General features: G+C 46.3%; 1 protein-coding gene across 13 annotated transcripts in view; it reads right to left on the reverse strand.

The window, feature by feature from the left end:
* PITPNM3 (PITPNM family member 3) overlaps positions 1-27,313 on the reverse strand; it is a 6,156,742-nt gene that overhangs the window by 1,785,066 nt on the left and 4,344,363 nt on the right. For all 13 annotated transcript variants that reach the window (XM_069615040.1, XM_069615036.1, XM_069615037.1 and 10 more), the window contains one exon: positions 14,820-15,017. In XM_069615040.1, the coding sequence (XP_069471141.1) occupies positions 14,820-15,017 (198 nt within the window). The remainder of the gene's footprint in view (positions 1-14,819; positions 15,018-27,313) is intronic.

Genomic DNA, 27,313 nt, shown 5'->3' on the forward strand with positions numbered 1-27,313 from the left:
TTCCCTCCCCCATGACGTTAGAGAACCTCAGCCTTTTGCAAAATTTAGACAAAAACTCACCAGGTGGCTGAGAGCCAACAACAGCTAACTACTCCACCTGTCACATTGTACATTACTGTATATATTTATATATTACGCAAACAGGAGCAAACTCCTTGTTCCCCTGTCCTTGATCTCCCCTTGTTCATATCTGCTTGCTGTAATATTGCTGATGTCTGTCTACTCTTCCTGCCTCTTCCTGTACGTGCAATTAGCCGAGCATATCTGTAACCAAGCTCGGCGCATCTCTGTACCTTCATCTGATTTCTATGTACCTGTAACTAAGTTGAGCATATCCTTATCTGTTTGCGCCCTGATACTCCAGGGTTTGGCGTGCTATACAAATAAATAAACTAAACTAAACTAAACTAAACCTACAGGGAATAGGCGGACCTTTACCCAAAATGGCGCCCGCAAACCTCTCTTTTTCACAAGGCACGGAAAACTGGTCCCCGTAGTGAGGTGCTGCAGCTGGGTTGTGCAGACAGGAGACCTCCAAAGATTCGGAAAGCCTGGGATCCCTTTGTGGTCACTAAATTTTGGGAGCAGGTCCCCTATCACATTAACCCAAAGCAGGCCCACCACCTAAGAAGCAGATGCACGTTTTGTATGTAAAGCAAGTTTATTGTACAATTGTCCAGGGAGCAGATAGATGACTCTCTTGGGCCAAACTAATTTGAGTCTCATAAATTGACACATTGGGCCTCATTACGAGGTGGGCGGTAAGGGATTACCGGCACCGGTAAGGGCACTGGTGCCGGTAATCCCTTACCGCCCTACTACGAGTTCCCTTTGCGGGTCCTCCCTTAACGCCTGGTTTTTCCAGGCATTAAGGATGGGACCCGTAAAGGGACTCTGTAGCTAATAACGGTATGGCCTATGGGGCTGAAATGGGAATGGGGAATGGCCATGGTGAATGGCCCCGGTAATTGCTCCATTCACATGGGCGGAGTCGGAACGAGTTTGGGGGCAGCCATGGTGCTAATAGCGCCATGGCTACCTCCAACCTCGTAATGAGGAGAATTATATACAATTTTGCAACAGTTAAAACACTCCCATATAATTTTATTACTATCCACCCCCGCATATGCATGGCCAAAACCTCTACAAAGAAATCCCCCTTTTCTCTAAGTCTTCCATTCTCATTGGCCACTTGTTATCATAACTACCATCTCCAGATCATTTTCATAGCACACTGTTTCTTGGGATTCGTCCGTAGTAGATTGTGACATCATCAAACAGTTGTGTGTGCAAACATAATTCATTACTACTAACAACTGGCCTGAGCCCTTTATCCTTAAACATAATTGCACATGGTTTGCACAGATACTTCAAGCGATATGAAGGAGGCTGAGTAAATAGGTTCTCTTTGAACTGACGGTAGCTATCTCACCCACCCGGCTAACTGGCTCCATTGAAACATTCTAATAAGAATAACTACCATTTCATTATGCGCAGCACATCTGAGAACAATCGAAACTCCTGGGTTTCAATCACTTTAGCCTCGGCCATTACTTCACATCATGTTTTATTGCTGACCAAAACAAAAAGCCGAAACCCTCCTGCATGCTTGCATGTACTTAAGAGATTACATCTGCTTTCTACGATGCTACCAGTCATAAAAACCATGGCTGGCTCCTTTAGCTGCACTGACCATCGCTAAGGCCATAGTTACTTATTTACCCATTCTCTGGCCTTTCATACTCAACAGAACCAGTTTCCCAAAGTCAAACCCTGACTGCTGTGTTTTAACCTATTTATAAAAAAGTCCACTACATGCAGATTCATAAATCCCCTTTACATATTTTCTCATTGTGCTTTCATGTACTATCTTTCCTTTACAGTGGGTTCTTCAGGATAGGCCCCCTTTCTAGCATGTGCATTATGAAAACTCATCATTGCCTGCTTCTGGGTGCTCAATAGCACAATATGTGTGAATCGTATTTATATTTTATATGTGGTTTAGCAAACACTGAAGTAACATATCCCATTCTCTTTTTTATTTTACAGATTTTTAGTAAACGGTTGGAGCATAGTATAACAACATAGTACCATCATGTACAGGCAACATTATAAGCAAGACAAACATATATTACCTGGCCCATCACCCCTTTTTTACATGAGATATTCCCACCAGTGCTTTCTCCTCCTGCACTTCTCTTCCTTTTCCATCCTGACACAGATACAGCCAAGCCAGGCAGGGCTTAAAAGTCAGGGACAGATATTTGCTATCATACTCAAGAAGCAGTGACCAGATGGTATGAAATTGGTGAAGCTTCCCCTCCCTAGCTGCGATTACTTTCTCCGACTCAAACACATCCCAGATCTTTACCTACCAAAAAATCATGTCTGGGCCCTGTGGGGCTTTCCAGCACCGAGCAATCGTGATGCATGCCGCCAATAGCAGCTGTGTTAGAAGTTTAGCAGGCGCTCCCGCTTTGGGATAGACCCCCTCCACTGGGCACCCCAGCAACAAAGTTTTGGGGCAGATCAGGAGTTTGCTCCCCGTTAGATCTTCGTTCCTGCAAGAGACTCCCAGAATAGCTGGACATGGGGGCAACTCCACCACATATGAAAATATATTCCTTGTGCCTCCTGGTTCTGCCAACAGGTGGAGGGAATGAATGCCTGAAATTGGTGAATCTGGGTAGGGGGGATAATACCACCGAAATATCAACTTTAGGGCACATTCATTGTTTGTAACACGTCGAGAATGAATGGGCTCTGGCCCAGATGTCCAACCAGTCTGAGCTGAAGGCCTAGATCTGCTTCCCATCAGGGCATGAAGTCCAGTCTACAGGGAGTTAAAAGGTTTGCTCTCAGAAGTTTGTATAGTCTCGAGATGCCTCCCTTGCTCAAGCCCTCCCAAATTTTTAGTTCAAGCGGGTTTACGGTGCACGTGGCTTTGTGTTTGGTCTCAGGATGCGTAATCCAGTGCTGCAACTGGAGGTAGGGGAACCTGTCTGACTCCATGAGGTGGAATTCTCTCTTACATTCCTCAAACGTGCGGGCTAGGCCCCCCACATACAATTGGGCGAGAGCTTGTAGTACCCCGTTTCCAGTTTTCGAATGGCGCGGGGTGGTCATATCCGGTGTGAAGAAAGGGTTGCCAAAGATTGGGGAGAGTGGACCCATGCCTCTTGGTATCTCTTTTAGTTCTTCATCCCAGACCTTCAAGGTGACTTTAGTTGCGGTGAGAACAAGTTGCCATTGTTTCCGCAGCGAGTGCAGGATGAATGGGAGGAAGCAGAGACGGAGCGAGCATTGTGACTGCTCAATCTCCATCCATTTCGGAGATGGCACTTCAGATCTCCATGTCAATAGATGTATGAGTTGAGCTGCCTCAATATACCTCCATAAATTTGGGACCCCCAAGGTCCCCAAGCGAGCACCACCCGCAATAACTTTCTTTGGTATTCTAGCTTTGTTCCCCTTCCAAATGAATCCCAGGACCTTCTGTTGAAGGTAGTCTATTGCCGATTTGGGGATCTCCACTGGGAAGGAGGCACAGCAGTAGAGCAGGCTAGGGAGCAGATTCATTTTCACAGCTGTGATTCGGCCCATTAAGGATATCTCTAACATATCCCATTCTTAATTAACTACACTGAATACATATGAAATTGCACCATCGCACCTCGTTTTCTGCACCTCCCGTCACAAATATGGCATGCGCAACATAAACCCCTCTTGATCGTGAGGATCTTTCCTGACTGCCCCAACAAAATAGACACAGATTACTTTACTTGAGGCTGCACTAGACTATGCATGTTCTTACCATTTTGTTTGTGCTCAAAGTGCATAATAAAGACACCCCTTTACAACTGCAAAGTTGCAAGATTGAATGTTCTAGAGAGTCAGGTTGGATACTCATGTGGATAACATATTCCATGTTTCTCAGGCGTTGGAAAATATATTCTAATTATTTCAATACATTCTGGCCTGCTGTTTTCTATGGCAATATAAATAAATACTTCAGTTTTGGGACTATCTTTCAAACAGAGCATGGTCCTTGTTTTCCTCTCAGCCTTGTTCTTTGGGATTCTCACATGGTGGCTGCACTGCTAAAAATACATAATGGCATTCTATTTGAACATGGCAGAGAGCAAAGTTTGCACTTCTATCAGGCATCCTTGTAATCATGACAGTAAGCACGAGGCAGAAATGTCCAACAAATAACAACATGTATGGGTGGTGTCTCTTCTGCTGTGCCAGAAAGGCCTTTCATATTATCCTTTATTTTAGGCCTCATTTTTGCTGTAAAATGTCTGATAATGGCAAGGGAAGCACATCTCAAGGGATCAATGCTAGGGATCGGGGAGCTAACACTGGGGGAGACAGTTTGGTAGCAAGAGGCATTCATGAGAGGAAGCAGGGGGAGCAGATTTCCCAGTCTCAGGTTAGGTGGGGAGTGGATGGTGTGTTGACCTAGGTGTTAGGGAAGAGCTATTTCTTGAGGAGGGCCTTCATCGGCTTCCTGAAATGTAGAGGAGAGGGGGCAAGTCTGGTGTTTATGGCAAGCGAGGGGTATAAACAGAGAAGGCCTGTCTTCTGGTTCTTTCCTTCCTGAACCGCTGGAGGTCATGTCTGCACATGTCCTTGCACGGGGCCAGCAGAAAATGTGTCAGGGCTTGTGTGCTAATTTCAACATGATGCCTGTGCCCCCCCTCACTGCCCCTTGCTTCACAGCTGGGAAAAACAGCCAGAGGCAGCTGGGGGGTGTTGAAATTAGAATCAAGTAAAAGGAATGCAGCAAGGTGGCGAATAGCTGCAGATTATCACGGGACAGCAGAGAACTGATACACTGGGGAGCTACTTTTTTAGTTCGGTGTCATTTGATGCCAGGGAACCCACAAAAGACAGCATCTCTGCTTCCGAATTTCTGCCATTTGCACGGCGGATTGCAAAAGGGCAGAGCAAAAGACAGTGTGCAAGAGTCTATTCCTCCTTTTGCCCAATGGTTTTGCACTCCACCGTGAAAATTGATGAAACGTTGCCTGTCATGGACAATTGGCAGGCAGCATTTACAATGGATCCCTATGGAGTGCGCCTGCATTTTGCTGGTGTAAAAAGCTGGCGGACTCCATAGGGACCTCCAGCATTCCCACCAGCATGACAATCCATGCCGCCACAAATGCTGAAGTATTTGTCTAGCGTAGAGGAAGGGAGTCACGTTCTGCCCCTCCTCTCCACCATACAAATGCAGGAAAACTACCCATGATGGGAATAAACAGCATAAAAACCTTACACAAGGCTTTCTCTCATTAAATGTCAGCTGAAAAGCAATTAATCGCTCTGTGACATCAGGGAGCTAATGTCGTGGAAACTTGAATAAAAAGACAACAAGGTGCTAAGAATTGATGGTGACTGCAAGAGGGATTTGATGGCCTGTAATATGTGCAGTGCTCACGTCTATTGTCCGCATTGAAGGAGTATGTTTCTGTGTAATAATATTGCCAACATGGGTAACTGCTGTGGCCTCCAGAGCAGATATCTTTTTGTGCCATGTCTATTAGGATAGTAAGTGCCTTCAAACACTGACTTGGGGGCACTTTTGGGACTTTTACATTCTGTTAGGAAAGATTTCCATGTATGTGTAATTTTCCCTCCAGTCGCGAACCGCCCACTTGTTGCTGTTGTCTGACCATCCTAGCCTGACTTTTTTTTTTTTACTTTTTTTTTTAGTTCGGCAAGATAGCACGGAAAACAGCGGAGCATAAGATTACAAGCTGGCATGTAGGCAATATGCAGGGGAATAACACATATAGGTATATCAGCAGTCCAGATCATGTTACAGTAAATGCAATAGTCAAGAACAAAGCTAGTCGGGCTGGTTAGGGCTGGAGGGGCCAGCAGAATCCACAATGCTTGCTCCATCATCAGTTATTGCATGTAAGTATGCCATAAATGGGGGCCATATATCACCTGGCTTGCAAACAGGCGCCTGCATCAAGGTCTATCTTTCTTAAGTTTCAGAAGCCCAAGTGACTTCACGAAGCCACAGCTCCATCGTGGGCACAGTCGGTTTGAGCCACACCATTAGTAAGCACTGCACCATGAGCAGCATGCACAGGCTGGCCAGCTTGCAGCGGCTCCTAGGTAGCGATAAGTACTAATGGAACAGGCAATTCATGGGCAAGGGTTCTACAGTATGTTTAGTTATCTTGGCGACAGTAGCGCAGACCTTGGACCAATATTCTGAAATGCGGGGGCAGGCCCACATCATATGGAAGTATCCCGCATTATCACTATGGCACCGAGGTCACCGGGGTGAGTTGTCGCGAGAGCCTAGCGGGGTGTAATGAAACCCGTGGAGAACCTTGAATTGGATCAAGCGCGAACGTGAGTTAAAGGACACTGTACGAGTTCATCCACACATATCGCCCCACATCTCATCAGTGATATCGATCCCCAGGTCTGTACTCCAGGCCATTCTAAGTTTAGCAAATGGTACAGCCCTGCGGGTTTGAAGCTGCTTATACAAAAGAGACACAATGCCAGAAGGGACACCTGTACTCATCACAAGGGCCAGCAGCAGTTAATCAGGGGGAAGTGTAGGATTGTGTAGCCCCTGCTTCACAATTGCACGCCTAAGTCCGGCGTACTGTAGCCACAAATAAGGTGTACCTACTAACCGCCTCCATAGTTCGGACCAGCCCAGGAACCTGCCCTGCTCATACATCTCACCCAGGGTGGAAAAGCTGCTGCTGGCCATTTAGCAGCTATGGATTTGTCAGTCTTAGGGAAACTAGGAATAAAGTTCCATAGTGAAAGGTCTTTATGAAATGGCCGGGGGCAGCCTGTCAATTTGCTAATCTTGGCCCAGGCTAGAGCAGTAATAGCTGCAGGGCTAAGTATGCCAGGGTCGGTCCAGTTAGGGGGAAGCTGGAGGCATCGTGGGAGCGGTATGTCATCCGCAGACCCGTATGCAGCATAATGGGCTTGTGCTGCAATCCAGTATGCCTCAAATTCAGGAGCTGCTAGGCCACCTTGGTCAAGTGGTCTAACTAGGGTTGACCATTTCAAGTGCACCGCTCCGGAGTGCCATAGGAAACTATTCGTCATGGAGCGAAGTTTAGTAAAGAATTCAGTGCCGGGCCACAGAGGGATGTTGAGGAAGCAGTATGGGATCTCGGGTAGCAGAGTTATCTTAAGGAGAGAGATTTTGCCTATCAGGGTAATAGGGAGCTTAGACCACGTAAGTAGTTTCTATTCAAGTTGCTGCAAATAGGATCCAAAATTACGGTCATATAAGGAGTCATGGTGCCTAGTGATCGTGATCCCCAAGTATTTTATCTCATTGTGAACCCATCCAAACCCCAACAAGTCGGATAGAGCCGCTGTGGCGTTGGTCAGGGGAAACAGTTAGGACTTCGATAAGAAGCGAAAATGGGAAACATCATGCATGATGGGTTGAGGTTGCTCTGGTAACGCTTCGTCAGCATATAGGGAAACAACCTCGAGGGTGCCCATGAGACGTATACCTCTATGTGCGTGTTTGGACTGTATAAGATCGGCATAGGGTTCCATGACTAGTGCAAAGATAAGTGGGGAAAAAGGACACCGCTGTCTGGTTCCCCTGCCGATATTGAACGGTCATCAAGTTCAGCCATTGGTGCGCACACAGGCTTGACATATAGCAGTTGTATTGAGCGACCCGAACAAACCCAGACTGATCAGTGCGTATTAGAGGAGGCATATACGGGGTCAAACGTATAGCTAGAACCTTAGCAGATATATTGACGTCACTGTTCATCAGTGACAGTGGGCGGTATTATCCACGTATTATCCACTATGTGTGGCAGGCTTCCAAGGCTTAAGCAGGACCGAAATCACTGCCTGTCGTAGTGTGGAGGGTAATTCACCCATGGTACAGGACTCATCCCAGAGAGCTGCCAGATGGGGAACAACAAGATGTTTGAAGTTCTTGTAAAGTCTATAGTGAGACCGACTGGTCCGGGAGCCCTGATAAGGGGTAGGGCATCAATAGCCTGTGAGATCTCCTCGGCTACAATGGGACTGTTCAGAGCGTCTCTAGCCTCGTTAGACAGTATTGAAAGGGGAAGTGAATCTAAAAAGGTTTCTATCACCATATCTGGGGCTTCATCACAAGCAGAGTATAATGATGCATAAAAGGATCAGAACACTTCGTTCACTTCTCCATCTGTGTGGACCAGTGTCCCGTCCGGACCTTCGATAAGAGGGATGTGGTGACCGCCAATCTCCTGTCTAACCAGGCGTGCCAGTAGGCCTCTTGGTCAGTTACCTTCACCATATTGTCTTGCGGCTAATGTGATACCCTGGAATCTGTGCTCCCACTCAGCAGCTTCACGAAAGCCATAAAGGGCGTCCTTAATGTCAGTCAATGCAATCAAGCTCAGGTCCAGTGCATACGCCGTCTCCAGCCCCTTCAAGGAGGACTCGCACTGTAGGATAGTGCAGGGTATAAACACCTTCAGGATCCCAGACTCCTTGGATATGCCATACCCCTGATTTAGGCACTGAAAGCATCCCCAGTATTGATACGGAATCAACAGAGCCAGTGTTGAGATCAAAGTATTCAGTTATGCCTTCGCTGAGCCTGGCCTTGTAGACTGGGTTTAAGAGAGCATGGGGCTTTAGTAGCCATGGGCGACCAGGGGGCTGTAGCTCACCCAAGACGGGGCTAGGGTGATTGGAGAGTGATCAGAATAAATCATTGGGAGTATCGCAGCCTCTGAGGTACAAGTTATAAGTTGTCCCGATAGAAGCCATAGGTCAATCCTAGAGTGCGAATCATGCACCGATGAGTAGAAGGTGTACTCACAGGAGATCGGATGTAGCAGTCTCCAGGCATCTACCACACTGAGGTTGGACCGCATTTCCAATATAACCAGGGCAACTCTGGATAATGCCGGGGTTTGGTCCCAGACCTGTCCACGTCAGGGTCTAAGATGGTATTAAGGTCACCCCCACCACGGGATCGGGACTAACGGATATCTGGTGAGCATGTTCATTAGATCTAGATAGAACTCAGGTTCGTCTGTGTTAGGACCATATGTGTTGAGCAAAACCAGTTTCGTCCCCGCAAGTGCACCGTACAGTAGTATGTTTCTTCCCAGAGCGTCAATGCGAATGTCTAATGGAGAGTATTGGAGAGATGTATGGATTAGGGTCATAACCCTGCGGCTCTGGGTCCAGTACTGAGTATAGAAGCGCTGTGTGCCCCAGTTCATTGCAAATTTATCACAAACTGCCGCCTGAGCATGAGTTTCTTGCAAGAAAAGAATGCGGGCCCTATGGCGCTCCACGTGCAACTGTAGCTTGCGCATTTTGGAACGATTACCAAGGCCTCTGACATTCCAGCGAAAGCATCTCAATGTTTCAGCCATTACCGTGTGTCAGAAAATAGTGAACCCAGTATAATTTGGTTATAAGGTCATGGCCATGTACGTAAAGAGCCACAGAATACCGTTGATGTCTGATAACTCCACCACCAGTGCCGAACATTTTCTGAACCCCAACAACCCTCATCCCTCTCACCACCCACATCCCTTGCCCAAACCAGGGGATGAAAAACCCAAAACATCCATAATATAACACATTGCAAATCAGCATGGGGGGGCTGTAGGGGCTGTGTAGTCCGCCCGCACTGTGGCGGGTAGTGACAGTTGAGGATGAAGCAGAAAGAATAACTGGCACATTTGAATGGTACACTTAATCGCAACTGGATAATGAAGTACAACAGGGCAAGAAAATGAGGGGGCATTCCTTCACAGGCGAGGGCGCGGCGGGGGCTGCATCCTCAGGCATGCTGGTATATGTGATTACTTTATCCTGGGTAATGTTGGTCAAGAAACTTAGTCGCTTCATCAGGGATGGTGAAGAAGAAGGGCTTTCCGGAGTGTTCTTTAAAGAGTTTGGCAGGATACATTATGGCGTAGTTGACACCAAGGTCTCAGAGCCTCTTCTTCACCACCAAAAAAGTCTTGCACTCCTACTGGACCGATACAGAGAAGTCAGGGTATAGATGAATGTTGCTGGATCTGAGCACCAGCTCCCCCTTGGCCCTGGCGGCTCGAAGCAAAGTGTCCCTGTCACGATAGTTCAACAACCTAGAAACAATCAGACATGGGGGTGCTCCAGGCTTGGGCTTCATCATTGCGGATCAGTGTGCCCTCTCAATGGCAAAATGGGGGGATAGTTTGGGATTGTCTAACAGCGAGAGGAGTGTGCGTTCCATAAAATCTTCGATTGGACCAGTGATGTTATCCTCGGGCACACCGATTATGCGTATATTGTTACGCCTCGATCTGGACTCAAGGTCGTCGTTCTTCTTACTAATTTCTTGCACCTGGTTGGTTAGGGCTGTGAGATCAGATCTAAGCATCACCACGTCATCTTCGGTTGTTCCGACTCTGATCTCGACTTCGGATATTCAGGCATCCGATTTCTCCAAACAGGCTTTTATGGCCCTGATAGTGCAGCTCATGTCGTCTAATTTGGTATTGATGGTGGTGAATCCATCCCTCACAAAGTTCATGAGTTTTTGAATCTCTGTAGGTTCGCCGGTGTCTGACGAGGAGGCTCCCATTTCAGGCTCCGAGGTCATGTCAGGCTCCTTGGGGGTAGATTTGGAAAACATATTGATCGAGCTTTGTTTTTTTCCTGATCCCTTTGTCATTGTGATGGTAGCCTGGGGGGCATGGGGAAAGTTGTTGCAGATAACAGGTTGTGGAGGAGGCGTAATGTAGGCGAGAGGAGAAGAAAAGGCACAGATGGGTGTTGAGTGATTAGGGTGGCACTGCTTCCCAATTCCTGGCCACCGGTGTCGAAGGGCCTACAACTCCGTGTGACAGAAGTGGATGATGGGTCTTGTGGTAGTCAATGGGGGGAAAGCCCCAGGGCTAGATGAGGGTCAACTAACAGGCTTAAACATGCACGTCCTGCTGTACTAGAGATGATCCTCAGCGATGTAGGTGAGGGTTCAGAGCTGGTTAGTAGCAGAAATGAGGATGAAATGCCAGGAGGTTCAGCGGTGAGAGTGTAGCACTAGTAGGAGGAAATCAGTTGTGCTGGTCACCAGTTCTGTATGTCAGCTGCACCAGTGGGAGTGGAATAAGCGCCCTTAAGTCTGGGCTAGTCCGGACAGTGGTGCATTGATTGCCATACTGTGATCAGTAGCACTAGGTGGAGGTCAGGGCCAATCGGTGGCGTCTCCTTGCCGCTACCACAACTCTGCCAAGTCAAGGTCACAGGAACATTGGGTAGTGGTATCTGGGTATCAGTAGGCAGTGGGGTCCACCAGGCGCTGCGTAGTTGCATGATGGTCTGTGACGCTGAGGAGACTGCCGGGCTGCTCAGCATCTCCCACCACTGCAAAGATGGGTTTATGGCCGCTGCACATCTATACAGTGTGCCATGGGGTCAGCCGGTGTTCTTGGTGGCCCGACAGAAATGGATGCAGTGTTTAGGCATCAGGTAGATCTCCACGGGGCACCGGGTCTCAGGATTGTTGTGGTGTCGGTTACTGCATGCGGCCGGGTCAGGCCGCCATGTAGGCCTGCGCTCATCCAGAGAGGCCGCATTCAGAGATACAGGATTTGCTGCTGTGTCAAGCAGAATGGAGCTGCCAACTGATAGGAGGGCCACAGCAGGGGAAGGGTCCGCACTGGCAAGGGCTGCTAGTATTTTGAGGTGATCCGCAGGGCCGCTGGTTGCTGCAAGTGAGGCAGGGTCGGCTCGGCTTATCACACGCCGCAAAGCTCTCCTCAGCATTTCGGACGGGACTCTAGCGCAGGAGAACCAGGACCTGGGCCGGTGCAGAGGTCACCACTCCGCTTCCACACTCGAAGCAACCGGCCCCTGTGACCGGCCCCCAGCTTCGTGCCTCCCAGTAGGTGGCTCACAGCACCCGTCGGCCCAGGGTATGCTACAGTCAACAGGTGGGCAGTGCGGGCAGATCGGAGGACTGTCTCGGTCCGGTGTCGGGTGGGCAAGTGGTGGTCGGATGACAGGAGCTGCAGGGTACAGCCCAATTATCCCGCAAGGCCGTCCAGGTATTTAGGAATTCCGCTGGCCGCCAGTCAAGGGTCAGAAGTGGGAAAAGGACTGGATTCCGGAGGCAATGCCTGCAGTCACAGCCTGCCCGTGGTGCTCGGTGAGGTTTGTGGGCCTGGATGTCGCAGTGTGGGATGTCGCTGCAGGGTAGTCAGACACGGGGCTCGCGCCCGGGCTGGGTCGGCCCTGAAATTCTTCCTGTGCAGAGGCGAGATGGAGGTCGGGGGAAAGTGTGTAGTCCCCTGGTGACTTCAGACTTCGGCCCGGATATTGGGAATGTCCATTGTGCCGTAGGAGGATCTTCAATGCACTGTACAGGCAAGCTATGGAGCTACTCAATCAAGCAGCCATTTTGTCAGCGCTCAACAGCGTCCCCCTTAGCCTGACTTTTGCCAGTGGACCACAGCCTTCTGCTGCACTCTGCTGGGTTTTCGCTCACTTTGTTATGGGGAAATGGACAGTCAGTACTGGGAGACGTTTCCCTTAGACTTTCACTTTGTTGCAGGTTTTCTGGAACATGTTACCAGTGCACAAAGTACTTTACAGTACAGTGCGCTGGGGTCTTCCTTTCATTTCAAAAGGCCCTAGACACCCTCAAAGGATTTTTCAGTAGAAGTACAAATGTGCCTTGGACAGAGCTGTCAGCTGTTATTTTTGCATATCTTATTAACACTTTCTTGTGGTCCATATCGCATTTACTGCATGTGGACCAGGACAGTGCGGTGGCTCCAATATGGCTATTCCACAACATCCTTTGTTCTGTCCTTTGGTTATCTTGTCCCTTTGCCTTCCCCAGGTTGAGCAGACCCGGGAAAACCCTTATTTGGTCATGCAGATCCCTGTGCAAACCGAAGCTTTCGCTGGCTTCTGCATGCCTTGTGTGTGTGCCTCCAGGATGTGGGCTGGACAATCTAGTTCCAAAACATATCCTGGGTGCCAGAGAGTCTGGTGTGCTGGGAATGACTGGGACTACCGTGCTCCGTGATTGGTTGTTGTCTGGCATGGCTGAATGTGAGCAGGTCTCCCATTGGGTCCTCATCGTTTTGGCGCGAAGGACATTCTGTATAAGGGAAGGCTCCAAACACTGATACCAGGTCTTTCTCTTGAGTTCACAATGAACCTAGGATAGGATCCAAGGATCCTGAAACCAGGAAGTAGATTCGAGGAACAGCTGGTTACCTGCTGGAAGGTTTGTGACCCGGAGCCCACTGTTGTCTGGCAGGCCCCCCTGTTTCTGATAGAAAATAGAAGGTCTGCAAAGGCACTTTGACCCATTTGAATAGAGGGGCCAACTATCTATGGCCCCTCCAACTTAACCTGAAAGCAAGCCTTCTCGTAAGTGTTCCTGGGCCAACTAGCGTACTGACCAGCTTCCACAGGACCTTTGCTCTGGAACCGCTGCCGTCCCGATTTGACACTTGAGACTTTTTAGATCGCATGCACTGGGTACAAGGCACTCTCCCGCCGAGATTCATACACCTAGGCACCCTAAGTCTGGAATTAGGAGAGTACACCTGAAACCAAGTGCACACGGTCACTGCGTCACCCAGCCGCGGTGACGAACTTTGAGGATGCGCTGCTGCTGTGCCCCCTGTGCCCTGAGACGTGCTGCAGTGAAATCGAGTTGATCCTTTCTCCAGGAGAGGAGAAATCACCACTGTCCGCCACAGAATCAGCCATGGAACTCAGCCGCTGAAAGCCGCAGAACCGCACAATTGCAGCATTTGAACCCACATCTGAAGTGGACTCTTCTGCTGAAGTTTGGTCCTGAGTGCGCCTCGGGTCAGTGATTATTTGCAACCCTTACCGGTGGCCACTGGGGCATCCATCCATTTTTACAACCGAGTGTCCCCTGAGGGCCACTCACCTTTCTCAAGGCAGCCTGTGCTACTGTCCGATTCCCAACTCTTGGAACCTGTTCTCCCCTTTTGGAGAGACCCTCCTCGAATAGTGGGAACTTTTTCTTCACTGCCTCACCCAAATTCCTGAGTCGCTACAGCCCCTGCAAGAGACCCTGTTTTCACTCTACTGCACGATCGCCTGTGTCTACACTGAAAGTACTTTTGAGCTCTAGGCTACACTCTTCTTAGGGATTGGACTGCCTCTTAGTTGAGGTTTGATAAGTGAAGGACTTCCTAAAATATATTCGCACTGTATGCTCTGTATGCTCCCTTTCCTTAGAGGTTGTGGATCCTTACTGTGTGCCATTCCTTTAGGCCCTTGTACTCTATATATGTTTGATAGCAGTATTATGTTGGTATAAGCATTACTGCTGATCTTGCTTGTGTTTGATTTAAAAGGCCTTTAATAAATGTATATGTATTTTTGATATACATCTGACTGAGAGTAATTTGCAGTGTCCTTGACTGTGTGTGCTCATTGTGGGCTTTCAATCACCCTCACCCCTCCTGAGACCTAGCCTTGACTGCCGCCAATGCTACCTTGATTGGTCTGGCTTGTCGAGAAGGTTACCCTATTCCGCAAAACTACGCTGGCCTTCCGAACCTGTGCCCACCAGGTCAGAGTTCAGAAATCTGTTTTAACACATGCTCAGCCCACGTACTTACTGCATTCATGTCTATAAATGCAAGAAACAACTGCAAACGAAAAATCTGCTAGTTTTGCTAATGCCTGTTTTTATTTGATACGCTTAAATGAACAAACAATTAATCACATTACGTTTTAAATATGTGCATGTATTCACAGATGACAATCACAGCATGTATACTGATCAGCAGACTTACTGTTGTTGATGTTCGTTGACGGCAGGCTCTCCGATGACCCTGATATTTCACTGCTCATGCTCACTAGGCTTGATCGTCTGACCTTTTTCAAGGATTGTGTAGGGAATACGTTAGTAGCAAGCAGAGGTTCAATAAATGACGTTGCATTGGTATTAACGTTCTCCACAAATAGAGCACTGTTGCCGTGAATAGTATCGGCTGTGAACAGAAACAAAAAGGATCATTTTTTCCAACCCACTTTAATGATGTCAAATCAATGTTGAATTTACAATCTTATGGTCATATTTTAAGTAAAGTCGTTACGAAAGGATTTCTCCCAATCTGCATGGTCTCTAAATTGTCACGTGCGACAGTCAAAGGAATATCATGCATACGCTGTTTTGTTTATTTTACTAGAATAGGAAAATGAAAAATTAAAATCGAAGATAAACAAACAGGGTCGGACTGGAGCATACAATTGTCGCAGGAACCAATGAAAAAGTGTCCCACAGTTGCAAATGCTATTTTATTCATTTTGTCACAGACTGTTTTAATAGTACCCAGGGGAGGAGGGTTTTTTTTTTTAATAAAATGTGATGCAAATTGTGCAAGTTAAAGAATATTTTTTCAGCAACAATGGTCAAAACTACTAGCCGCATAGTGAAGTAACTCATCAAACTGGCCCATATCGGCCAAAACAGTGACCCACTTTGAGCCACAAAACTGGCTCACACTAGCATTTTAGGTTGTTGGTTCGGGCATTGCCCTTTAGGTCAGTCCAAGCCTGTAAACAAATCAAAGCAGCAAACAGACATGAATACAGCGCTACTTCTAACTTCAGTTTACAGGCGTAGCTCTGCACTAAATTGTGCCACATTCACTTGATTATAAGTTTGTTAAGTGTCAGAGTATTCATTTTTCTAAAAAATGTGAAGATTCCCGCAACCAATGTTACAAAGAAAATTGTGTTTACGGGTGCACCCATTTTTAAACTTAAAGGATAGTTCCGGGACTTTTTTTTTATTGTTCCTATGGTTCGGCCATGTGTTTTTAAGCATAAATCAGTAGATCGTAGAAAACTTTCCTATGGACCTTACCCGACTTTTCGTCCATTAACGCACTCGAAATCAGCCGCCATTTTCTGATAATCCTATCATTTCCCCCCATCGCCCTGGCTCACCTGCTTTTGCGGCACTAAATCAAATCCCCCGCCCCTGAAACAGACTTGATCAAAACATTCATATTCCCCGCCTCTATCCGTGACTGAGCTGCGTAGGCAAACGCGCCCAGGCGTCTTCTACGCGACTCCACACAGAACCAGGAAATCAACACAGATGAGCTCAAACAACACATCGCGCCACAATTGGGAATCTGAAACTGTACTTTTAAATTAAACCGCAAGATTGTAAATTTGGTAAAGTACATTTATTTGACATCAAATGTTTTGAGAATATTCAGCGATTAGCATTTTTATTTGCTCACGTTCCAAAAAGTTCGTTTCGAGGCACACGATGTTCCTTTGCTGTACACAGGGTCTTAGATCATCTCACAATACAGCGCCACAATTCGGAATATGAAACAGTGGTTTAAAAGCAAACGGCAAGATTGTACATTTGGCAAAGTACATTTATTTGACATCAAATGTTTTGAGAATATTCAGCGATTTGCATTTTTAGTTGCTCTCGATCCAAAATATTTCGTCTTGAGGCAAGCGATGTTCGTGTGCAGTAGACAGGGTGTTGGTTTACGATAAAATAAGCTCTTCGGTCGCACTGATAATCGCATGGCTATTCCAACAACGAGGCACTAGGGCACCACAACGGTCTGTATGTTGCATCTAGCCGTTAGTACCGCGTAAGGGCATACTTGTACTTGGCGATCGTCCCACAAAATGGTCAGGGTGCTAACGTTGTTCACGCGGAGAAGCAACTGGCGGTTGAAAAACCCATCCGCCGGTGCCTGGTACTCGTGACACAGACAATAATGGACGATGTATCTATTTGAAAAACATAAAAAAAGGAAATTAGTCTCACCATCAGATCTTTATTAAAATTATTCATTTTATATATTAGGTCTGGAAATTATTTCATAGCTAGGACAGTGCAACTGGGTTTTCTACGTCAAGGGGGGCTGTAGGATACTGAGACAGTGCCCCAGTGCAGGGGTTGACAGGGAGTGCAGGTGGAGAGTGGAAGGGCCCAGGACCGAGGTCGCAGACAGTGGACAAGTTAGATAGTGCGCGGTACAAAACAATATGCCACATAGAATGAACAAGTACAACTTAACCCGTCTTTAAAGCTACTGTATAGTAATTAAATTGCGGTATAAACTCATCTAAAGAGTTACTTACATTATATTTGCATTTTCCATTGTGTCTGTGCGTAGGGCAGCCCCGAAATACCACTCCTTCTATGCCGACGTTTTATTTCTTCTAATGAACGAACATGAAATGGCTTTTGTTTCTGAAATTATATTCATTATCGTTTCTTACGTGGTCCCGGCCTGTCAAGGTCAAATAACAATAGAACCTTATACTGAGTCGTGGGCCATTCTGGCACCCGAGAAAAAATCAAAGCAGCTGACCTTCACTTTGAACGAACACACATTCCTAGTTAGCTACATTCAGTGTAAGGCCGTCTTACAGGACTTGAAATTTACACTCCATCTTTGCATTTTGTCTGCTTGCTTTGCTGCCCCACAGAACCATAAATACGGAGACATTCTATATTTTTGGAAAAATAATTTATATTACTGTTTGGTTTAATTTAATGCGCAAATGAACAAGGTTGGATATATAAACATATTCAATGGGCCTGCGACATGAGGAGACTCGAGAGAACAGCCAATCAAATTACAATCATTTAAACCGTGATGTGTATTTCTCAATGAGCTCTGCTTTAGGTGGACATGGAACAGAGGCAATGTTGGGTGGCAATGCAGTTGTCACCTGCACAGGTTCGTTCACAACTCCATTTATGTGCCTATCTAGGACGTCAACAATAAGTCTCTCAATAAACTCATATTGCATATCCTCAAACACTGGTTTGATCACCCATTGTTTACTTCTTTTAGTGAAGGCCTTATTGTAGCGAAGCGTCCCTAAAGTTCCGGTTGTCCTACTTTGTTGACGGCCAACATTATGGTTATGTGCCAAGACCGCTAGAAGAGTCCGATTTATCATGCCCTCCATGCCAAAATGCAATCGTTTTGGCCTGTACTTTAGGCACATATTGTGGAACACCTCCAAATCTCCTGTGTGGCAGAATTCCGTGAGTCCCCTCAAAGCTTTTGTTATAGTTTTATCAAATACAATCTTTTCAATGGCTTTGTGAGTGGGTGATGAAGGAATCAACCACTTCTTCTTCCGTGCCTCCTCTGTGGACAAATGGCCATGTTCACAATTGTGGAAATGTTGGTTCGTGTTCCAGCTGTGCACGTTTGTACAGTGTAGCATTACTGACCGCCTTTTTTCCAGTAGAATTTCCAACGACCCTCCACATGTTTTTGAGCTCCACCAAAGATGGTTGCTGATTGACTTGGACCACTGTGAAATACCTTGCATATCTTTTTTTTTACCTGCAGCCGACAATTTTTTATTGATTGTTTTTGCAAGATGCCAAACGTCAAATTGGTGATTTATATTTTTGTACTCTTCTCTCATTGTCTTGGCAATTGAAACGTGTCTGTCCGTGGCTATCAGGTCGATCACCATTCCCCGCGATTATAGTTCTTGCAATGATGCTACAAAGCCAACTTTCTCCATGGCCACTGAGGATGTACTTTGTGACACCTGCACGACCACCGAACTCACAATTTTCTTACTTTCCATGTCCTGAAAGTGGTAGGTGCAGTACTTGGCTGAAAATCCTGGGCTGTCGCACTGTCCATCACCGGCTAGCCTGAACCGTTTGCCCGCGAATGTACTATCAATAGACATTTTTTCCATTCTCCAAGCTTCGCTAATGGCTGGAAATAGATAATCGGTTTGGTATTTGTAGAACTGAGTTTTCGCAATGAAACGGATTCCCACAAACTGAAAGAAAGACTCTAATTTTTTAAAACTTGAACCACTAAAAAGTGCAGCAGCTGCACAAAGTAGATTGCCTGCTGGCAGTTGTCCCAGCGTGGGTTGTGCAGACCATGAGAAAGGATGATATTTTGTACAGGTGGCATGTATTTTAAGGTTAGTGCCTCGAATTGCACGAGTCACATTAATCAATGGCTCCCCACATGCTTCCCCACCTACCTAATGCCCACATTTCAACCGAATAATAATATCAATCAAACAACTATCGAATACAATGAATTTGGCCTCTTTCCTTATACTGTCACTCTGCATCCCAGCTGGTTCGGCCTGTAACGTTGAGGACATGTCACTCACATGAAAGGTAGAATCTCTGATATCGTCTTCCGCTATGTTCAGTGATATTGAAGGTGTTTCATTGTAGTCCACTTCATTCTCTTCCATTGCAACATCTGTTCCTTCTCCGGCAATGGGTGAATAGGACAATTTCTTCAACTTTCTCGCGGTCTTAGTTTTTGCGGGTGTGGATTCTGTGAATTTATCTCCAACTGCATCCGAACTACCAGGAGGACATTCACTATCAATGGCTGGTGGTGGTATAGCTCCGTTGTCAATCACTTCATATTCTTCCCATTGGCACGATGCATCTCCAGTCTCAAGTCCCTGCCAAAAGGTTTGACAAGCAACATCTCTCGTTCGGTTCACTGTCTGTGTAGATCTAGTTCGTACACCCACTCGCAACTAGAGGACAGATTGGAAAAGGGATGTTCAGTTTAAACACAACTTACAGTATTGAACTATTAACAGTGAAAAACAACATAATATAGTGACCAGGACACTAACCTTCTTTTGCTTTCTTTTCTTTGAAACTTTCTTGCCTCGAACTTCAACATCAGGACGCTGTTGCTCCGACTCGTGTGTGCATGTCTCCACTTCCTCTTGCGCTGCAACGACTACATTTTCATGATAAGCACATCCATCACGCACTAACGCTCCATCGACTCCCTGAAACATAGAACTTTCATTAGTATGTATAATAATATCGAAAACAAAAAATGTACTTGAGGACCAATACCCACGTACATCTCAATAGCAAAACACGAATGAACGCTTTGTGTAGAACATTCAAACGACAATTATTCACGCATTGTTGATCTAGTTAGATGGAACTGTCAAGATCCATACCTCGGGCTCCTCATAGACTTCCATTGATGATATTATTGAAGATGATGCTTCAGTGACTCCCTGAAACACAGTAATTGCATTAGTATGGTTTTCTATTTTGATAAAAAGAACAGAAACTTTGTGCAGGCGTGAACGGCTCATCTAAATAGACCTGCACAAATGATCAGTTGTCTAAAATAAATAATGGATATGTAAATATGTTTCGATTTGCTTGATCGTTGGAAGTGTCACCACCCAGAGATCTGCATCAACTACTAGGGGTGATGTTCTTGTAGAAGAAGCTCCGTCATCTCCCTGAAACATAGTACTTGCGTTAATAAAGAAGGAAGTATAGCGGATGTAATCACGTCATATGATTTCGCTTGATCGAACTGTCAGTATCCATACCTCGAAATGCATAAGAACATCAAGGGACGATGTAACTGCGGTGCACACTTCTGCAAGCTGTTGCGCCGACCCGTAACTGCATGCTCCCCCTTCTTCTTGGACTAATGCTCCATCGACTCCCTGAAACATAGGACTTTCATTAGTAATGAACACAAAATTGAAAAAAGAAGACACATAGGAGGGCGACGGAACTGTCCTGAAACGTACCTCGAGCATCTGAGTGACATCAACGGTAGTCGTCAATACGCTGGACTCCTCAGCATCTCCCTGAAAGACAGTACTTGCATTATTTTGGATAACAATAATTATAACTGAAAACAAAGACTAGAGGACGAGTACAAGGGTGTACCATTAGGTAACATAATTACACGATAAATTAAAACTATTGATTTACATGCCCAAAACAAGTCAGTGGCAGAATAGCCAAGTAAGATTACCCGATAGGCGCTTGAAGTGGCTTCCGCCTTCATATTGAGTGGATACATAAATGGGAAATTATTGTTAGCTAATGCTACACACTACCGCAAGGCCAAGAGATAAATACGTAAACTTGACTCACCAGTGTAGGGATGTGGACGAATAGAGTGGGAATAGCAGTTGAGAGCAATTTTCGCCTCGCTCGCGGTGTGTTCTTCTTTATTAGCAATGATGTGGAGTACATGTCAGAGGTAAAGTGCCTGCTGCAGATGCGGTATCGATCACCCCTCTTGTCCGCAAAGACCTCTAGGACTCTACTTTCAAGCTCAGACGGTGGATATCCGCAATATCGGACCCATTCTCTTATCTGATCTATTGTCTTAGGGAAAACATGCATTATAGTACCTTCAGATTTATTATGGGTCTTCGAAGGGCAACCGCCAATGGAACAGGCAGGCATTGTGGAAAGTTCTGAAAAGTAAAGATCAACAATTCTCTATGAATACCAATGTAAACTCAGAACATGTGACTAGTTCCTTGCATGTACTGTCTTGAACGAAAAGAAATTGCACGCAAAATGATTATCGTACATGGCCTTACCTTGACGAACAAACAGTTAGATGCAGGGATCAGAGTAGTTTCTTGTCGTAGAACAGGGAGCAGTTCACAGGTTGCAAACTGACGAGTTTCCTCGAAGTGGTCACGGAAGTTCACAGAGACGAAGAGCAGCTAACCAGCACCTTCACGGGTTGACTAGCAAAGCGCAAAGAAGTGCTCATTAGAAATATGAAGTGGGTTATAAAGAATTCGAAACAGGGGTGTGTTTGTGAATGAATGACGTGTATATGTCGTGGCATTATGTGGATTGCAGGGGGCCGTCCAGCGTGAGGGGGGATGCTTGGCAGGAGACACGGGGTCTGGAGGTAGACATGGGAACAACAACCCATGCTCTGTAGACCACTTTGAAGTGTACATGGTCTTTGGCACCTCTTGGCCTTTATCGCTCCCTGACTGCTCCAGTTGCCAGCACAAGTACCCCGGTGCGAACTGCCTTTGATAGGGCGGGGGGGTGGATTGGGGCGGTGGTCGTGCAGACAAGACACAGGAAGACTCGTGAATGGAGACACACTTATGTGGATTGCAGGGGGCCGTCCAGCGTGAGGGGGGATGCTTGGCAGGAGACACGGGGTCTGGAGGTAGACATGGGAACAACAACCCATGCTCTGTAGACCACTTTGAAGTGTACATGGTCTTTGGCACCTCTTGGCCTTTATCGCTCCGTGACTGCTCCAGTTGCCAGCACAAGTACCCCGGTGCAAACTGCCTTTGATAGGGCGGGGGGGTGGATTGGGGCGGTGGTCATGCAGACAAGACACAGGAAGACTCGTGAATGGAGACACACTTATGTGGATTGCAGGGGGCCGTCCAGTGTGAGGGGGGATGCTTGGCAGGAGACACGGGGTCTGGAGGTAGACATGGGAACAACAACCCATGCTCTGTAGACCACTTTGAAGTGTACATGGTCTTTGGCACCTCTTGGCCTTTATCGCTCCCTGACTGCTCCAGTTGCCAGCACAAGTACCCCGGTGCGAACTGCCTTTGATAGGGCGGGGGGGTGGATTGGGGCGGTGGTCGTGCAGACAAGACTCGTTTGCCGCAGGGCCTCACCAAGGAGAGGCCATCTAACTGCATGTAAGAGGCTGGCTGCAGGATCTAGTACATGGAAGGCAGGGGGGTGAGTTTATAAATACCTCACCCTCCCAGGAGAATATATGGGTGCAGTTCACCCTGGAGACCCTGGATGCCTAGGCAGTTAGTCAGCAGCAGGCTGGCCTGTGGTGGCAAGGCGGCACGGGCCAGAGGTGGTCATCTCTGTACCCGGTGCCCAAAAGGATGATTTATTATGATCAACCATATTTACCTATAACCATGTTTTGTATCAATAAAATACAACGGCCTTCCTTTTATTGCCAACGCTTGAACAAATCAAAACAACCATTGTTAAAATATATATTGGGTTTTATTTTGGATCTTAATTTCAATTGAACATAAATAATAAACATTACACATTGTAAATTTGCGGTTGCAGCACATCCAGGGAAAATCCGCGGTATTGTCCACTGTCGCTGGGGAAATGTTGTCTAATGGCAAGTACCGCACAGGCAGGTATTACTCTCCGAACGCGGTGTCCGAGCCTCCCGTGAAGCCACCAAGTGAAGCAACGATAGGCCACCAGCCTGTACCACCTGTGAAAATGAAAGATGCAAACTGTATTAAAATGACAAAACTTTCTTATCACTGTCGATTCAGGCAAAAAATGTCATTCTGCTTTAAAAAAAATTCTATCTAGAAAATGCTCAATATGGAACCAATTTACATGCATTCGAATGATATGTAGATGTAATTTTATATGTGTGAGACGACCATGACATAGTAGTGGCATCACTGGCATCACAAACAGAGTATACTTACTCGTTACTCGGATTACGCGGACGAACAGTGCCGCGAAGTTCGTGCATAAGCACCATCATCATCCTCAACACGGTCCGTGAGAGGCAGGCTTCCCTGAACTCTGGCAGCTCAGTGATGCATTGCGGACTTGGCTCTCCTTCCGAAATGTAGGCCAGGCATCCCGAGTTTTCTCGGCAGCAGCAGTTCTCCTCCTCAGTTGGCATTAGCTCGCACCGATTGCACGTGCACCAGGTGGAGACGCCGTCCATGCGACATGGTCCAGGCTCTTCATCCGTTGACTGGTCCTCCCAACTGCCGTCCGAATCCCCATCGTTTTCGCGTGCTTGCCTTTCCAGTAGTTCTTCCTCGGTGTACTCGGGCTCGTACATATACGGCATTATTGTAGCCATTATGTGGTAAAGAAAGTAAAATAATTTATAGCGGTGGTACTGGTATCTGTTCACACGGGCTACAATCAATGAAGGTAGCTGACCAGAGCACAGAAACGAGTCACAGAATACTCAAAGTAACACAGAGAGAGGAATGGATTCGAAAATCTGCTGCTGTGTGTTGTGAAACGGTCTGTTTATACTTATTGAGGAAAGAGGCGTCCTGCCATTTCCATGGCGACACTTCATTAGCTGAGGCGCAGCGATTGTTGACACGAAACGGGAAATGGGCGGTACGCGTCTGCTGATGTCAGGCTCAGGGGCGGGGGATTTGATTTAGTGCCGCAAAAGCAGGTGAGCCAGGGCGATGCGGCAAGTGAGAGGATTATCATAAAATGGCGGATGTTTTCGAGTGCGTTAATGGACGAAAAGTCGGGTAAGGTCCATAGGAAAGTTTTCTACGATCTACCGATTTATGCTTAAAAACACATGGCCGAACCATAGGAACAATAAAAAAAAAATCCCGGAACTATCCTTTAATCTTGTGCGAAAGAGCACTTGGGTAATCTTCGATATTTTAAAACTTGGGAAAACAAAATCTTTGTTTAATTTGGTATGCTGTCATAGAGGGATCAAAATTACAAGATGATGTGTGCCCGAAAACCTAGGGGATACTTTTCGAGTTCTCCCTAATTTGGCGGTGAGAAATGTACGTTTATACTCCAATGTAAACTGGTCCATGGCGCCAAATTTTCGTCATATGCACGGCCCAGTGCCAAAGCGAAGTGCAAAATTCAGCATGCAAGCATGTAAGGAGGCGGCTGAAACTTAAGTCACGTTCCGCCTCTCCTCTCTGCCATACAAAGGCAGGAAAATATGGAGTACTGGAAAGGAAATGCATCATTTACGCATTTCCTTTCCAGTACTGCAAGCTCAATATGAGCTCCTTACAATTTTGCATGTAGCGCCTTCAGTACTGTGCATGGTGTATGTGCCCACTCGATGGTGGGCGAGTGTCACTTTAATTATTTTTTCGTTAGCAGCCAGAGGTCTTGTGAGACAGTGGACCGAGGTAAGAGGTATGCTACACGTGAGCAAAAAGAATACAAGAAACACCAAAGAGAAAACACTCAGGTGCTCATTTCCTTATAAAGTGGAGCATAAAAGAAAGCTTAAAAGCTTCCCTTTTGGCTCCACTTCATTAAACAGCTTCATTAAATAATGAGGCGTAGGAGGGAAGAAAAGCGTCACTCATTATGAGGTTGCCGGCCTACCGGCATCCTCAGTTTACCGTTTCCGCCACCCGATATACCGATAATACCAGGATATTAATATTACGGGTGATGGAGGAAGGGTAAATTCCCATTCCCGTAGAGTCCCATACGACATTAGAAGCTACCAGGAAGGTGTCTGTATCCAGACAGAGAGATTATAAGTGGGATTATAAGTGGGACATGGTTTTCAAATAGTGCTGCATTAGGGATCAAAAGAATAAAGTGCCTTTGGTGTGCAACATATCAATGCTCACTGTTATAGTGGAAGCAACACTATAGCCAGTGAAACCATGAGTGAGGCTGTTTTGAAGATCATACCCTGAGAAGGAAATATCTCTGAAGGGCTGACAATTTTGAAAGGTCTATGGGTTCACGTGGTAGCAAAGAGAGGATGGTTCAGAATCGGTCGACTGGAGGACTGCAAGGCTTCCTGTGGGTAGCGGGCACAACAAAATCGTTCAAGACAAACGAAGCAGGTGGGACGGGTCCCTCTTTCATGGAATTCCCCTCCCAGTTTCTACAGGCAGCTGAGTGGACTGAAGGTTAAGGTGGCCGGTTGAGGAGGAGACGATCCCGAGGGTCAGGAGCTGAAAAGCGAATGGTGAGTAGATTGAGAGAGCTGGCAAAAATATTGTGTATTAAATATTAAATGGGGAAAGTGATGATGGGGAGAAAGTAAGTAACAGAAGGTTGGTGGGGTATTTGAGTTGATGATGAGGAACATCAAGTGAAGATATATGGACAAGGAGCGATCCATAAAATAAGCCCAGAATCCTACATCCAGGGACACCTAGAATAAGTTGTTTTAAAATCCAAGTGGATATTTCGGAGACAAACAGATGGATCTGTTAAAGAGAACAACTTACACTCCGATCTGAGTCATTATTAGGGGCGAGATTAGCCACGAGAAGCATTGGCAGAAGTATATGTGGGCCAGCCAGTCTGTTTGTCTGTCTGTATATTATATGTATTATATGTGATAAAGAAATTATGAAATAATGAAGAGCGACAACTAATAGATTGTGGTAAAAGGCTGAGAATAGATTATTTATTTATTTGGTTGTTAAAGGTATTGACTGAATAGGTAGACTGAAGTAAAGTGAGACATAGAGGATTGGAGCTGCGATGATTGGTGCACGCTCATATGGTGTTATTTTTCTGAAAAGTATTTTCTGTGTAAAACGACGGTAAGTATTGACAGTCGATTGTGACTAGTCATGATGGAGGATTTTACTTCGCTCATGCACCTGTGCAAACAGCTGCCAAAACATGCACCCAAGCTTAAACAATATAGTACAGAAGGGGTTAAGGGCACTGCAGATAAAATGTTCATGCCATGGCCTCAAGGGGGATCACTGGCAAAGGCAGTTTTACAACACATGACTAAATACCTGCATGCAGCGTACATGGGAAAGAAGTTAGAAAAAGGTTAGCTAGCTTAGAGCTTTGGAAAATGTACCAGGAGGAACGGGAAGACCCGCCTCCTGAAGACTGGATGCTTAACAAGTGTAAAGAGGGGGGTGTTGAGCCTTCTGCTCCCCTCACTGTGCCTGAAGTAAATGACGAAAGCACGTAAGACGAAGGAGTGTATCCATTAAGGGAGTTTAAAGCAGCAGCATGAGCCGCCTGCGTATAGTAACAAGAGTCCATAAAAAGTCCACGATGGGATATGATCTGTAAAGTCCCACGGGACAAAGAGAGAAGTGCACGTCCAAGTATGACTTGATGGGAAGAGCATTGAGGAAGTACGGCAAGGGGAAGATCAAGACGAGCAAGATAAAAAGACAGGGAACAAGAGGAATGATTGAGAGAAGACGAGGCTAAAAAGTAGAGTAGACTAAGACAAGAGCAAATGTATAAGGAAGAGCAGTTAAGAAAGGAAGACAGAGCGGAAGAGCAAAGAAAATATGACAACAGGCAGAGAGCAATCGAAGAATGAGACAGACTAGAAAAGAAGAGAAAGGAAGACAAAGAACAGAAATTGAGAGAGAAAAGAATGCAAAGACGCAGAGACCAAGAGGTGCATAGGGCAAATGAGATGAGAGAAGCGAGGACACAGGATTAGGAGAGGGTCAGAGATGAAGCAAAGAACCGAAAGGCATTTGATGAGGCAATAGAATGAAAGAGAAGACAGAGAGCATGCGACTTTGATTGCATTGAAAGGGAGCTAATGTAACCAAATCCAGCAGTAGCATGGGAGGACATAGAGGAGTTCTTCCCATCACAAGAACCGATGCAGGGCCCTCCAGGGTAAACCTAGAGGAGGATTCTGAGATAGGAGACATAGGAGATAAAATTGATAAAGTTTATCAAGAGATGAGGACAAAAAGTGAATTGAAAAATAAAGGGAAAGAGGATCGATTTGAGATTTCCCAGTCATGAGGTAAG

Source organism: Ambystoma mexicanum, chromosome 9, assembly GCF_040938575.1.
Source record: "Ambystoma mexicanum isolate Mex_15411 chromosome 9, UKY_AmexF1_1, whole genome shotgun sequence".
In the NCBI taxonomy this organism is placed as follows: Eukaryota; Metazoa; Chordata; class Amphibia; order Caudata; family Ambystomatidae; genus Ambystoma; species Ambystoma mexicanum.